General features: G+C 36.8%; 1 protein-coding gene across 2 annotated transcripts in view; it reads right to left on the bottom strand.

Moving 5' to 3' along the window:
* SYT14 (synaptotagmin 14) overlaps positions 1 to 15,743 on the bottom strand; it is a 181,926-nt gene that overhangs the window by 102,232 nt on the left and 63,951 nt on the right. For both annotated transcript variants that reach the window (XM_081026789.1, XM_081026790.1), the window contains exon 4: positions 13,622 to 13,837. In XM_081026789.1, coding sequence (XP_080882915.1) covers positions 13,622 to 13,837 — 216 coding nt within the window. The remainder of the gene's footprint in view (positions 1 to 13,621; positions 13,838 to 15,743) is intronic.

The raw sequence follows: 15,743 nt of genomic DNA, 5'->3' as shown, positions 1-15,743 counted from the left end.
AAAAATATCTGAACAGCTAGCTATCTTTAATAGCTATTAGATCCAGAAGGAATAAATACATCACATTTCCTAGAAACAGCACCGTTAAGTTCTGAAACAGAAACAAGAGATTCCTATGGCCTTGATTCACTAAAAGATTGTTTTAAGCAACAGAAGCTTTCCACTGAACAACAGATGCCAGCAAACGACTTTAAATGGGGAAAAATTGAGGTGAAATTTCTAAAGGATCTAAAATACTACCTAAATTCATTACAGAGCTTCAGATTGTAAAACAAGGGTCTCTACCCGTATGTACATTTCTATAGTCATTAGCAACAGAAACCAACTAGAACTACAGTGTGTTGAAGAAAATAAATGTATAAGAAAAATGCAAGGATATGTCACCTGATCTAAGAAATGGCTGAAAAACTAAGTCTTAAAAAGGGCATAAACCAGGACCCCTCCTGAGACCCAAAAACAGAAGTTAATGCATTTTGTTTTTAGAACATGGGATCGACCAACGACAGCCACAGAGGTAAGGTCATGAAATACAGACACAGTTGCTGGGGTCCACCCCTAAAAATGATAGATAGTTCCCAGAGAAGGAGGAACTGCTTTAAATGGAGAAGCCAATACAAAAGGAGTACAATATTTTATAATATTAAAACACAAACACACATTCCATGTCCACAGTACTGAAATTTACCTTTTCAATATCATCCTAATAAAAAATCTGGAATAGTCTGTGATGCAGGTTTGATTGCAGTATAGTCTATAATAAGGAAACATTACTAAAATGGAGTCCCTGATTTTAAATATCGTCTATAGCGTTATGTTTCCTATGTTCCTATTTCTAGCCCAGATCTTTACTCTTTGAGTAATCAGACTCATACAGTGAACTATCAACTTGACATAGTTCTAAGAGGATATCTCAACGTTGTCTTAAAATGTTCCCCAAATCCTTAATCCTATCCTAGTTTTTCCTCATACCATCCTCATTGATCAACCAAAAAACCAGGAATCTATCCTAGAGTTTTCACTTCCTGTTACCCCCAAATAATGACTCGAGAATTTGATGATCCTTGTTGTAAAACACTTCTCAAATCTCCCCACTTCTATCCCCACTGCTCCTACTGCAGTCGAGACAACCATGACACGCCACTTGGATTAGAGTAACAACATCCTTCTATCAACCCAACTTGTAGTTTAAAAAAATTAAACATCCCTTTCTGCATGGTTCGGTTAACTGCTCCTTTGTTTCACTGTGCTTTTGGTTTTCAGGGAATATGTTTTTAAATTTAATTTTGGTTTATAATTATATAAAACAAGGTTTGTCAGAGGTCCAGTTTCCATCCCTGTCCCCTCTTCCCCATTCCCTCCCTCACATGTAACTATATTTTAAAGTTCCTATAAGTAACTATATTTTAAAGTATCCTTCCATTGTTTTAAAATATAAGCAAACAGAAACATATTCCCTATTATTTAGTTAAAAAATAGTATAGTACACAAGTTTTTCGGCATCTTACTTTTCTTTCCACTTACATGCTAGACATCTCTCAATTAACAGTATAAATATTAAACATTCATATATTACATATAAACAGAAACACACATTCTTCCTCTAGGAAAAAATGCTTTGGTCAATTATAAGGCTTCACCTATTTCACTAAAAGTGAAACCATCATCAATAACCAGTTCAGGGCTGACACTCAGCCATATAGTACAACTGTAGCTTCGGTTTCTGCATTTGGAAACTTCTTTGAGGCTGGTTGGTGCCGAAGCAAGGAGCCACTACAAGTCCCACTTCCTGGAAACCACAAGGCCTCTAGAGGGTTGCCCTAAGGCCTCCTATCCATCTCCCTCAGGAGCCCTGCGTCAGCACTGCCTCCACACCCAGCAGTGTTCCAGTACCTGTCCTTATATGTTCGCTCAGACACCAGACCGGAAGAAGCATTGGCACCCCAGCGGAAAAATGCTCACCGTCCATCTGGTCTACCTAGGTTATGGCTACCAGCTGCCTGTCTACAGCCCCTCATGTAGCTGTAGCCCGTCATCCTTATGGCGGCTGCAGCCTCTAGATAGCACTTACTGCCTCTGACGGATGTAAGGATTGCAGAGGGGTAGGTGGTAATGCAGTCACTGCAGGCACTGTCTTCTTGTTGCACTGCAGCATTGCCATAATGCGCTGAATCTCATGGAAGCCTGGCAATTTGAAGCTGGGGAGATGCCCTAGACAGGGTACCCTCTTTTAATACTCTGCTGAGTTTCACAAACAAATTGAATGCCTAGCTGACACTGGCATAATAATATTAATTTTATTAATAAAAACAAGAGTTAACCCTCACCTATCATGTGTTCAGTGACTGGTACTGTTGTAAGTACATATTAGCTTGCTTTGGTATTATATTTATTACCACCAGGTCCATTTCCCAGATAAGAAAACACTGGCACAAAGACGAAGATGGCGGAGTAAGGATGCAAACATAGGCAGCTCAACAGAGCCCAAGTCCACTGCTTTCTCTCTCTCCCCCTTGCCTCTCTCCCTCTCTCCTTCCCTGGGCCTAAGATGAAACCATTTACAAAAGTTTTAAAACACCTCAAAGTATCCTTTCTATGAACACTTTGCATGTGTACATAAAATAGGAAAACCAGGACTGGAAGGCTAGATACCAAGCTTGTAACCAAGGCTGCTTCTGGGAAAGGGGGAAGGGCCTCAAGACAAGGAAACACTGGCTCTCTCTAATAGGTTACATTTTTGAAAGAAAATGCACTCATGTATAGCTCTGTAAACTTTTAAAAATTATAACCATAAAAGTTTTCTGGAAGAAAGTATATGAAAATAATGATGGTTCATTCTGGGTGGTACGAAGATGAGGGAAAGCCATTCACTTCTCTGTGTTTACTGTGTAAGTGGGATCCCCCCAGTCCATCACAAGGTAAGGCAGGCTTTTTATCGGTCGGCTAGTTTAAGCTTACCACAGTCCTAACAGTTCCTTCTTACTGTTCCTGAAACTCGACTTGTGTATCATACGACAGCGACACACTTAACTATGCTGAGGCTGTTGAAAGACTGCAACTCCAGGTGGGGCCTCCTAAACCTTCCATCACACACTCGAAAGGAGAGGTCTACTGTCAAGATTTCAGCCAAGGCACTGAAAATAACATTGAATAAAGCCAAGGGGTGACGCAGCAGCATGCTGCTGGTACAGACCCTTTTGCTCTTGCTGTGATATCCTTCAGGTGACAGCAGGATTGTCATAGATGTCTGTGTTCTAGGTAACTGGAATACTTCCCATGGGAACCAACTCCTAAAATCTCTCCCCTTATCTAAGTGAAATCTAACAAGAGTCTGACATGGTGAACTTTTGTAGTATCTCACTAAACCCCTTCTGGCTTTTTTGGAACAAGCCTAGGAGATAAAGTGAGAAGTCACTAGTATTTCCCCCAAACTTTCTGTCCTGGGTCCCAACGTTAAGAACTGCATACCAACTCTAGGGCAGGGGTGTCCAAACTTTTTTCAACATTTTTCACCAAGAGCCATAAGCGGTAAAATACACAAACAGCCGGGTCACTCACTCGAGGTGGAGTACGTATTGCCTCACCTGGTTTATTTAAGTAAATTAAATATATTTTTGGAATTTGCTGCGGGCCCATTAAAAATGGATTGCGGCCACAGTTGGCCCGCGGGCTGCAGTTTGGAGACCCCTTCTCTAGGGTCTTACTGCTCTATACAGCCTGCAGAAAACCTGCCCAAGTTTTTTGCTAAGTACAGCAGGCATAATAAGTGCTTCACATCTGAGTTTGAGATGAAAACCCCAGCTATTTCTCAGTTGTATGGTTCTTCCTTTTCCTAAGTCGCCAAAGTAGTCAGGAAATTCTCTTAGAACAATGGGACAGCATTCTCAAAAGGAAAAAAAAAACTAGTTTCTTTGTTCTTATACTATGTAGGAGAGTCCTGATGTGGACAAGCACCTGAGCTCTGGAATCAACTAAACCTGGATTTGCCTTCCAGCTCTTCCAGCTGTATAAACTGGGCATGCTAATATTCTCCTCTAAGCTGCTGTTTTTTCAAACAACTGGGATCATACAGTGTTTCCCCGAAAATAAGACCTAGCCGGACAATCAGCTCTAATGCGTCTTTTGGAGCAAAAATTAATATAAGACCCGGTCTTATTTTACAGTAAGACCTGGTCTTATCGTAAAATAAGACCGGGTCTTATCTAACATAACATAACATAAGACCGGGTCTTATATTAATTTTTGCTCCAAAATACGCATTAGAACTGATTGTCCACCTAGGTCTTATTTTCTGGGAAACATGGTAATTAATTAATTAAGCAAACCACAAGATTTCTGTGAAGAGGAAATTACGGATTCTATACAAACACGTTAGCAGTGCACGAAAGACAGTAAAATGAAATGCTACTGCAGCCACAGTAACAAGCATCCCTCCGCCTGAGGGCTCCTTCATCTCCGGCCCTCCCCGCCGTGCTGTCCCCTGGCTCTCCACTTCACTCTAAATCAGTGAGTTTTTCCGAGGCTCCAGAGTTAACAGCCATGTTAGGTCCTTAGATATAGCTCCACGTTTTCTATTCTATCCCCTTAAGAAGATTATCTCTCATCCTGGAGTACGAATAGAGTTGTCTCCTTCATTAGGGATCGTTTTCTACAAGATCTATCTTGTTGGTGGGCTTGAACGTACAGTTAATACAGCTACACTAGTCAGTTTAAACCACTCACTGTTGCCCTCAGGTAACAAAACTATTTGTCAGTTTGTTTGTGATTCTATGTACTGCTTCCTAAATGTATCTGAGATCCATCTCCTATAGGCTTTGCTAACCGAAACCTGTGATGAAGTGTCATGTCCTAGTACTGCTTGATGGCAGTTACAATATTCCTCCACTTACCAGCCGTGTCTCAACCCCTAGCAATGGATACACCCCATGTTCAACTTATAGTGTATCACTTTTTACTCACTTGGTTACTAAATAGTTCTTTTTAAAAGCATTGACCTATTCTCTGGTTACAAACACAGCCTCAGTCTTGCCACTAATGAACTGCATGGTCTCAGTAAAATCGCATGTCTCTGGATGTCAGTTTTACAATCAATCAAGTAGGATACCTTTAATGTCTATCATTTAATTTCTATTACTCTACTCACCCACTATCAGACAAGTTATCACAGCTCCTGCCCGCCCCCCCCCCCCAAATTGTGAAGACCTTCTATAGGTTCACCATGAAAGCCCAGCAATCTCACCAACTTACTTTGCAATTGAAAGTATAAAAACACTGATGTTCAGGGGCACTGTGCATGGCTATGCAGTCTGTGCATGCCAAAGGCACCTGCCTGAGGCGCTGCAGAAATTCGGCCCGTGGTGGGTTTGCCCAATCTTACACCTGGAGGAAGGGATGCCTTGCCCTTCTTACACAGGTGCTCTCTGTTCCCTGCACGGTATTCTCGTGGCATAGTGTCTGCTCACAGGTGTTGCCTTTTTCTCATTCATTTACCCAGCAGGCTATACCTTTACCTAAACCGCACAAACACATCTATCTCATCTTAGAAATCAGAGGTGGACTGCAAAAGTAGCACAATAAAAGAGGTTTACACTTCTGGGAGCAATGATCTCATCACACAGAAAGATCTCCAAGACACAAAGACGCAGGACAAGGCTTCAAGATTAGTTTCTCTTCAAATTGACCATATTTAAAGCACACACATACACAATAAAGAATTTTTCAGAAGAGAAATGTTCATGAACAAAAAACTGAAATCAAAGAAAAAGTTTAACAAAAGTCTAAATAAACCATTTAATATATATAACTTTCACTATTTTAAGACACTAAATATTTTTGTGTTAAAAGCAACTAAAAAATATAGATTTATTTGCGCTTAAATTGTGCAAATTAATAGAGCTACCTTTATAAGACAGTTATAATGCACTTAAAGTAGGGAATAGAGTCAATTGAATTGTAACAACTATACTTGATGTCAGAGGGGTAGTAGATTCGGGGGTTATCACTTTGTGAGGGGTGTAAATGTCTAACATTGTTTTGTATACCTGAAACTAAGAAAAAAAGAAAAGAAGAAAACATTGGAAGGAGCATAGAAATTGTTATATTAGAAATTGTCTAAATATATATACATACATTTACATATAAGTGTATGTATATGTATGTATGTATGTATATTAAAGACACTGAGGAATTAGTTACTATGATTGAACCAAGAAACAAAAAACACACACAAAAAAACCCAAAAAAAACTCACCTCTGAGCTTTCCCATAGCAAATATGAAAGGGAAAGGTTGTGATACATAGTTTCATCGACAGCTAAAAGCCAACACACTGGATCATCTAATGTACAAAGAATATACTTCATGGACATTGAAGTCCAGCAGGTATTTATTGTGCCCACACCACCGTAATTCCTGATGCCTTGGTTTCTGGGTCAGCTGATGTTCCACATGGCATCACCCCAGCCAGTCCACAAGAGGAGTGGGAGCTCTGCTGCCATTGTGACAGGGCAGAGGGCTGGAGACGCTGTCATTAGCCATCTTACAAGAACACTACCAGCTAGTCACTAACAATGTTACAAAGGGAATAAGTTGATAAAAATCTGTAAAACCTTAAGATCTAGTGACCTGCATACGCAACCAGGCGGCGCCCAGGAAAGAGAGGCACTTAGATATCAAAATAGTGTCCCTGGTGACAAAATACAGTAAGAGCAAAGGTCTGATTAGCTTTCCTGTACATATTTGCTCCTGGGAGTCAATTTTGGACAAAATGGTTTATGGTTCAACTGGTTACAGTTGTTTTGCCTACTGAACAAAGCTGATTTACTGCTGTTATCTTACTATTAAAAATGATAACAAAATTATACTAGTAAAAAAAAGTAGTATCAAAATTATGGAACTTGTAAAGTAGCCATATAAGAATGACACGTGTCGTGTGCGTGTGTCTAAATATATATACATACATTTACATATATATGTATGTATGTATATGTATAAATGTATTACATACCCTAAGACATAAGTGATACTGGAAATTATTTTCTAAAAGCATTTTAAATTAACTCACCCCCAAAATAATATGATTTTAATAATATAGCTATGCCACAAAATGTAAATATAACTTGGTAATCTCTTTGGTGAATTAAAAAAGAAAATCTATAAATAATAGAAAGACATTCTAATAATTTTACTAAATTTGCTCTTCATATAATATCATCTTCAATGGGCTTTTCCTATCTAATATAAAAATGGAAAGTATAAATTAGCATGAATGGAATTTCAGGTTAGTTTATCTTACTAACTTAAACAAGATATGCACTACCTAAAGTAAGACAGCATATCAGAAAATGCCCTTAGTTTTAAGAACATAGCAAAAATGAATTAAAATTATTAACGAAGGAAATTTGATACATTATTTTATTTTTCCTAGACAATTTTCTTATGTCATTCCAAAAAAATGGAAGATTAATATGGCCATCTAGAGGAGAAAAGTTGATCAACAAATATGCCATCACATTTTCTTGCTTTTTCTAGAATCCCTGTATTTCAGACTTACAATATACAAACTATTGTAAAGGACTCAACTGAAGGGGTTAATCATGAATGAAACAGACTTCGGGAGGATATTAAAGTCACAGTGCTGACCTAACAGAAGCTAAACCAACATTCATTTTGCAGTGGACTTGACAAGTGTTTATAACTTACGGTGTGACTTTAGGTTAAACATTACGTATTCAATTTAAAATTTCTTCTGGGGATAATCTTAGCTACCACAAGGAGCTGCAGTGAAGATTAAGTATGACGATGTGTTCAGACACTTGCAGGGTCAGGCACACAGAAGGATCTCAATCAATAGCAGTTCTTACTACCTGCCCAGAACGTTCTCCTGCTCTCGTCTCTCCTAATCTCTAGCCCTCCCTGACTCTTCTCTATTCTTGTATGTTTCCAATGTTGGCTATTCCAAAACTTCTCTACTGGAATTATTCAGTGCTGAGAAATACACTTACAGTTCCTTACCACACTAATGAGGAAATAGTATGTCATATAAAAAAATGTGTATTTAAAATTATTTTTTCCTTTCATTTAGTTACGTCAACCCACATTTGTCAAGTCTGATTTTTATGAACTTGAAAAATAATACGCCAAATACAGGGTCAGAGCAGTAAAGAGAAATCTAATCTGCTCTATTCATCCCTTTACTTGTACCTCAGGAAAATGAATAAATCCTACCAAGAGAACTGTACTCAGTAGTCCTCTTAGGAGACCAGCCATAAAGTGAGCAATATTTCTGCTGAATCACCTATGCAGACACAACCACCTCGTGGAGACTCAAATGTATATTTTAACCAAATCCTCCTCCTTCCCCAATATATACCAGAGGAGGGTACTACCGTGTTTCCCCGAAAATAAGACCTAGCTGGACAATCAGCTCTAATGTGTCTTTTGGAGCAAAAATTTATATAGGACCTGGTATATATTATATTATATTATATTATATTATATTATATTATATTATATTATATTATATTATATATTATATTATGTTATATCATATCATATCATATCACATCACATTACATTATATTATATTACATTACATTATAATAATTATATTATATTATATTATATCATACCCGGTCTTATACCATGTTTCCCTGAAAATAATACCTAGCCAAACAATCATCTCTAATGCGTCTTTTGGAGCAAAAATTAATATAAGACCCTGTCTTATTTTACCATAATATAAGACCCAATCTATAATATAATATTATAAAATCTCTTTCCCAGTCTATTATATAATAATACAATACAATACAATATAATATAATGCCAGGTCTTATATTAATTTTTTGCTCCAAAAGACGCATTAGAGCTCATTGTCTGGCTAGGTCTTATTTTTGGGGAAACAGGGTACTATAGTAAAATAAGACCGGGTCTTATATTAATTTTTCTCCAAAAGACGCATTAGGGCTGATTGTTCAACTAGGTCTTATTTTTGCAGAAACACAATATTGTTGGGTGGGAAAGAAAAGGTGAACACTTGGGTTACAAAACGCTTCAACTACCTCTCTTTCTTGTCTCTGGAAGTTGATAAAGAGAGGGTAGTTGGTAAGAAAGCGTAGGCAACAAATGCATATTTTCTTACCACTTATTTTCTCTTTAATAACATTCAGTCTAAGTTCTTGTTTTACGCAATTAAAACTTTAATTGAAAGTTATTGGTCAACTTCTACTGGACAAAGGGACTTGTTTGAATTCTCATCCTTCCCAATCTCTCTGCAGTACTCAAAAGTCTCCTTCCATGGCTGGTAAACTACAACATTCTCCTGATTCTCCACTTTATTGCTTTTAACTTCTCTTCTCTGTTTAAGGGACACCCTTAATTCTACTGTTAATGAAAGGAAATTATTCGTTGATCTTTTCTCTCCACATATTCTCCCTCATCAATTTAATCCATTCCCATGGTTTCTATTCTCTAAGTACATATGATCTGAAAACCTCTCTCCCTAACCCCATTCATTTCAACCTCCATAGCCATTTCCAACTTTTTAAATATCCTACCTATCATATATGAGGTGTGATCAAACAATACAGTAAATGTTTAAATGAAAAAAATGTATTACAGCAAAAGACACATCGCCATTAATCCTCCTCAAAATACTCCCCCTCGCTTCAAACACACTTATCCCATTATTCTTGCCACTTTCTAAAGCAGTTCTGGAAGTCCTCTTGTGAGTGTCTTTAGTTGCACTGTCATGGCTGCCTCCATGTTCTGAATTCATTCAAACGTTTACCCTTCATGCTCATTTTGACTTTGGGGAAGAACCAGAAGTTGCATGGTGCCAGATCTGGTGAATAAGGTAGATGAGGACACATCATACTGTTTTTTTCTGACAGAAATTGCCGTACCAGAAGCAATGTGTGACATGGAGTGCTGTTGTGATGGAAAATGATTTAGGGCACACTTTAAAACACACCTTCTCTCAACCATAGCTCATACCCAACTGACTGCACCGAACAAGTTGAAACTTGTCACACACTGTTACTAAGGTTCGATGCCTTACTTCCCATACTGAATATCCCTGTCTTTCCATTGGATTGCACTCAGCAGCAGCATTTACTGTATTTCGTGATCACAACAGAAAGGGTCCGTGTCACACATCGCTTCTGGTGCAGCAGTTTCTGTCAAATAAAAACATTACAGTATGTCCTCATCCACCTTATTCACAGGATCTGGTACCATGCAACTTCTGGCTCTTCCCCAAAGTCAAAATGATTCAGGACATCGAGGCAGCCACGACAGGCGCAACTAAAGACACTAACAAAAGAGGACTTCCAGAACTGCTTCAGAAAGTGGCAAAAACTATGGGATAAGTGTGTTCGAAGTAAGGGGAGTATTCTGAGGGGAATTAATGGCAATGTGTCTTTTACTGTAATAAATTTTTTAAATTTAAATTGTACTCTTTGATCACGCCTCATATACATGTATGTTGGAGCCAAGCAGAATTCTCTCTGTTCCTGAAATATTCCCTACATTTTACCACTTTTCATTTTGGATTTGTGAAGTTCCCTCTGTCTAAAAATACCTCTATTTATTCTTTTCACACACTTTCTATCCATTCTTCAAAGCTGAGGCCAAATGCCATTTTCTCTGAAGCTCTTTCACATTCCCCAACAGATGGTATTTCACTCCCTTCCTTAAAACTTTTTAGCATTTTATATGTAGTTCATCTGCATCTTTGCCTGTACGCATGTTCAGAATTTACTATCACTTGAAATTGCTTTTCCCTAAGATCTTGAGCTCTGAAATCTCCCTCTCCAATCAAATTCTCCCATTCTTCCCCTCCTCCATGGAATCGCTCATAGTGATCTTTGATTTTTCAATAGCAATAATCTATGACACAAAATCCAACCTCCTAGTCTATTGTACCTTACATTATCACTTGGTCATCTCCCCATCCTAAATCCCCATGACAGCATTTTAACAATAAGAATGTCCACCTCCACCTGGATATTCCACAGACACTTCAAATTTAGCATGACCAAACCTAAATTATCTCCTCCCACAAACTTATTTCTCTAATGCTCTCTAAACTAAACAAAAATCTTGATTCCTCACTCATTAAACAGTCATTCACCAAGATATACTGAAACCATCCCTAAATCTATGAATTCTTTATCCCTAAATTCATTGCCAATGAGGATTTCATCACTGTTTATATAACTGGTCTTTTCTGCCTCCAAGAGCTCCTACCTCCAATTAATCTTCTGTTACAGTAGTTAAATAATCTTTCTTGGATACATTGATCTAAAAGTATTAACACACTGTCTGTGTTAAAAATCTTCCAGAACTCTATATTTCCTATAAGACAATGTCCAAACTACTGAGCACAGCATTCAATCCTAATATGTGCCCATTCTCCAAACACAGATCCTAAATTAAAGGCACTGAAATACACTCTTTTACTTTCAAGCAATCACCATTCCATGGTTGTTGAAATAGTTCTCACTTAAGTCTATTTCACCTATTCTCTGAAGACTGAATTAGACTTCTCCATATCCCCACCTCCCAAAGCACCTCCTCTGCATTTCTACAATACTGTGCTCATGAAACTAACAGGCCACTTATCACATTATGTTATACATACACTCATGGTCTTCCTGCTTCAGTCTGTGGGCTCTCTGAAACAAGCTTGTTTTATTCATTTTTTTGAATCCATAGTATCTAGTACGGCACATAAAAAGCTTTCAACAAATGTTTAAGAAATAAATAGATCTAATTTCAGAATGCCTAATATCAATCAACCCTGGATGTTTTAGCAAATAATTTGCAGTAGGGTAGAAGTGGTAGGAAAGTACAGATGGGTCTCGAAATGACGAAGTGATTCCAGGACACTTTCACCAACCAGTTCTAGAGTTAGGGCAAGAACAGAAGAGACACTGAGGTTATGCTTCTCACAGAGCCATAATAGAGTAACAGGACTACAAGGAACAAGCAGAGAATTGTAGGAGATGAGGGAAAAGGAGGAATAAATAGGGAAGAATAAAAATCCTAAATGGAAGCTGCAAAAACGGAAGTGTCTAGGGCCACACATTACAAACTCGGCTTGTTCATGACTACTCACTACCATCAGCCTCCTGTTTTCACTGCTCTCATCTACAACTATTATTTACTGATTACTTACCTATCAGGTGTCAGACACTATGCTAAAAACTGACACATACATCTTTTAATATTGATGACAACCCTATCAGGAAGGTATTAGCCACATTTTAGACACAATAGAACAATAAAATCCTATAAACAATTAACTCTACTAGCAAGGTTTCACAGTGAATATGTTAAGTCCTAGAGCCAGAATGTGAACAAGGTTAGGCTGCACACCCCATTCTCTTTCTGCTCTACTATTCATGAGCCTGGCTGTACCTAAGTTGGGAACTGGCTTTAGTGCTTTGCATTAGTTATCTTTGCAAGTATATAGCTTATTTTCCTAGAAACGTTGTTTTGAGGGTGAAGTCCATGTCCAATATTTTTTATTTCTTCACTAGCATCACATAATGATCTTTCTATATAGTAATCACTCAGTATTTGATTAATTTCTTATTATACCTATAGAAATAAAAAGGAAGTAGAGATAAAAAGGAAGTATATCAATCTTTACTTAGTATTAAGCCAATTACAAACAAAGATGATGCAGATCCTTTGACAACTATATGTACTGAGGTAAAACTTTAAGTCATCAATCGTAATAGGCCCTAAAACACAAACCACAGCTATTAAATAAAGGACAGTCTGTGTTCTGTAAAATAAAAATAAATAAAAAAAACATTGTCTAAGATACACTGTTCTTTTTTCAGATCTGGGTATAAAGATAATAATTACTGTATGAGTAGGCATATATTGTATCAAGCACATGAACAACTTACTTGAATGTGGAAATAAATATGCTTTAATTAATGGCAAAACCTCTTTTATGTCTCTTATAGAAAGACATAAAAACATGTGAGAGTGGACTTGTATCTCTTACATAGGTTGAGTTCTAAAGTTAATGTCAATACAGAAGACAAATCAATCAGAGTCAAAATAATCCTTGAAAATTCCTTAAATCATCCTTAAACCATAATACAGTACTAGCCTCAATAAATTTGAGGACAATTTTTCCTCCCTCACAGAAGAGACCATCATTTCTTCTGCTATGTGCCACATGAAGTATTTGGCTCATGTTTAGGGGCCATATTGAACGAAGGAGCATACATTTACACACTGGAATCATATTCAACACTCTTCGATACTTAGACCATCATCAGTTCTTGTAACAGGTGTTTAGGAACTGATTCCATCTGAGAGAACAACATATTCACATCTCATGCTTGCTAGGCATATGTTCATTGTAGAAAGAGAGCTAGTGTTACTATTGTATTTAATTTAGTGTTTTGCTTTTGGGTTTTTTGGTTTATGGCTTGAGTACAAACATTTGAATTTGTATAAATTATATTCCCAGAACTGTGACTACTGTATGGGCTACTTTGTTTATTGTGCAACCACAGATGCCTAGAATTTTAGGGAAAAATAATCTAATACTATTAATTTGTCATCTAAACAAAATAATAATAATTAGCCTGTCTTACCTTCATCTATTGATGCTTCACTACTGTATCCATCATACTCTGCAGATAGAGGACTATATTTTTGTCTTGTTTCCCAAGTATAGTTCTTTTGTCTACAATCAGCCAGTGGTAGTCTGGAATTGTGTGTTCTGGATAAGGCCTCATGGTATTTACCCAGTGCTTCATCTTCACTTTCAGAGGATGAACCATGCTCATCTTTGTCCATGTAGGAATTATCTATTTGCAATGATAAGGAGGGCAAATCAAAATTTTAATGCAATAAAGTATGATGAATTTTATATACTCACAGAGATACATATATAATGTCATATATATCCACACACACACAAATATATATACATATATAAACACACACAATCTGAATTTTCAGCATTAGAGAAGTATAATGTTTTCATTTAAGAAGTCCAAGATTTTATGTTTTATTAGAAAAAGATTGAATCATTATATTCTAATTATATAAATAATGTTAGTGACAGTGATTTTCCAACTATGTTACACATGAAAAAAATAATAGAGCTTGCTATCTTGTGCAATTTTTTTAAAGGATTAGTGGTACACAAAGGTAGTTATAAGTATTGCCAGTACATATGGACCTGATTCAAATAATTCATGTTATAAGAGATATTTTGGTTGTCATCTTGGCAAAAATTTTCAGCACTAACAATTCTTAGCGTTGGGAGTGCAACAGGGAAACGGGCAGATGTATATTATTGATGAAATCATAACTGGTCAAAGTTTTCTAGAGAGCAATTTGGAAATACATATCAAACTTTTAAATCTGTACAGTCTTTGATCCATTTCTAGGAATTTACCAGTTTCATTTCTAAGAATTCAGCTTAACAAAATAATTAATAGGTGAGCAAAGATATATATTTGAGACAATTCACCATATTATGTTTAATAGTAAAAGAAAACAAAAATAAAATATAACCTAAACATCCATCACTGAGCCTTGGTTAAGTAAATTATGCTATGTCTATGCAATGATACACTATGCAGCATTAAAAATGAGGAGGTGAACTTACAAGTACAGGGAAAGAGTAACATCATGTTAAAAAAAAGAGAAGGTTATAAAACAGGAGGTATATTTATATTCTCACTTAAATACACACACACACACACACACACACACTTACATGCAATATATACACACATACATGCAGCATATATTTATATGCACATATAAAAATATGTGGAAAGATATACACCAAACTTAATACTTATCATCTTTGAATGGCAGAATAACTAGGAAAATTTTCCATACATATACCTAAATTTCACGTAAAATGTTAGATGGTATGTATCTTTTTATTATTTCAAAAAGCACTAGTTATTACCTTTTAAAACAGTAAAAATTTTGAAACTGTCGCGTTAAGATGCATTTAAACTGAGATGCAACCCTCTTAGAATTATAAATCAACTCTAAAAGGATGAAGAGACCACAACAGGTGCAATTTATGAGTTTAGTCTAGATGTTTTTCTCTTTATATTCAGTTGAGATCATCTGTACTAAAGAAATCAAGGTTTGAAATTCAAGTGGGGGGACATAGAGTAAGTAATTTTAAAATATGGTATAGAAAGTGAATGTTTAGAGTTAGAAGAAGGAAGCTTCTAAGTCAACAATCTAAGTCCTACTTTTTAATTCAGTAAAATAAAACCATAAAAGAGTAAAACATATTCTGCATGCCCAGTATGTAGTCACTAGTCACATGCAGCTATTTAAAAAAAGTAAAACTTAAAATCCAGTGCTCCAGTGCTACTAGTCACATTTCATGTGCTCAATAGCCACATGTGGCTAGTGGTTATTATATGGAGCCATGTGGATATGCAGAGCTTTTCCCTCATATGCAGAAAGTTCTGTTGGATGGTGCTGAGATGATGGCAGATCTGGTCTAGAACGGATGCATTGTGACTCCAGTTCAGAGCTTTCAGCACTTTGTAGGATACCATGGTGGTGGTCCCAAGGCAGCAGATCAGCGCTGAGGACAATAACTAGAAATTCTATAGTCACACTTCACCTATTATAAAATATTGCCAAAAGTAGCCCTGCATTCAGAAATAGAGAAGGAAACTCTCCCTCCTCTTTCTGCACTTTACAAGCTCTATGGCAGAACCTACAAGC

The sequence above is a fragment of the Rhinolophus hipposideros genome, assembly GCF_964194185.1.
Source record: "Rhinolophus hipposideros genome assembly, chromosome: 19".
In the NCBI taxonomy this organism is placed as follows: domain Eukaryota; kingdom Metazoa; phylum Chordata; class Mammalia; order Chiroptera; family Rhinolophidae; genus Rhinolophus; species Rhinolophus hipposideros.
This window is presented reverse-complemented; position numbering and strand designations above follow the sequence as displayed.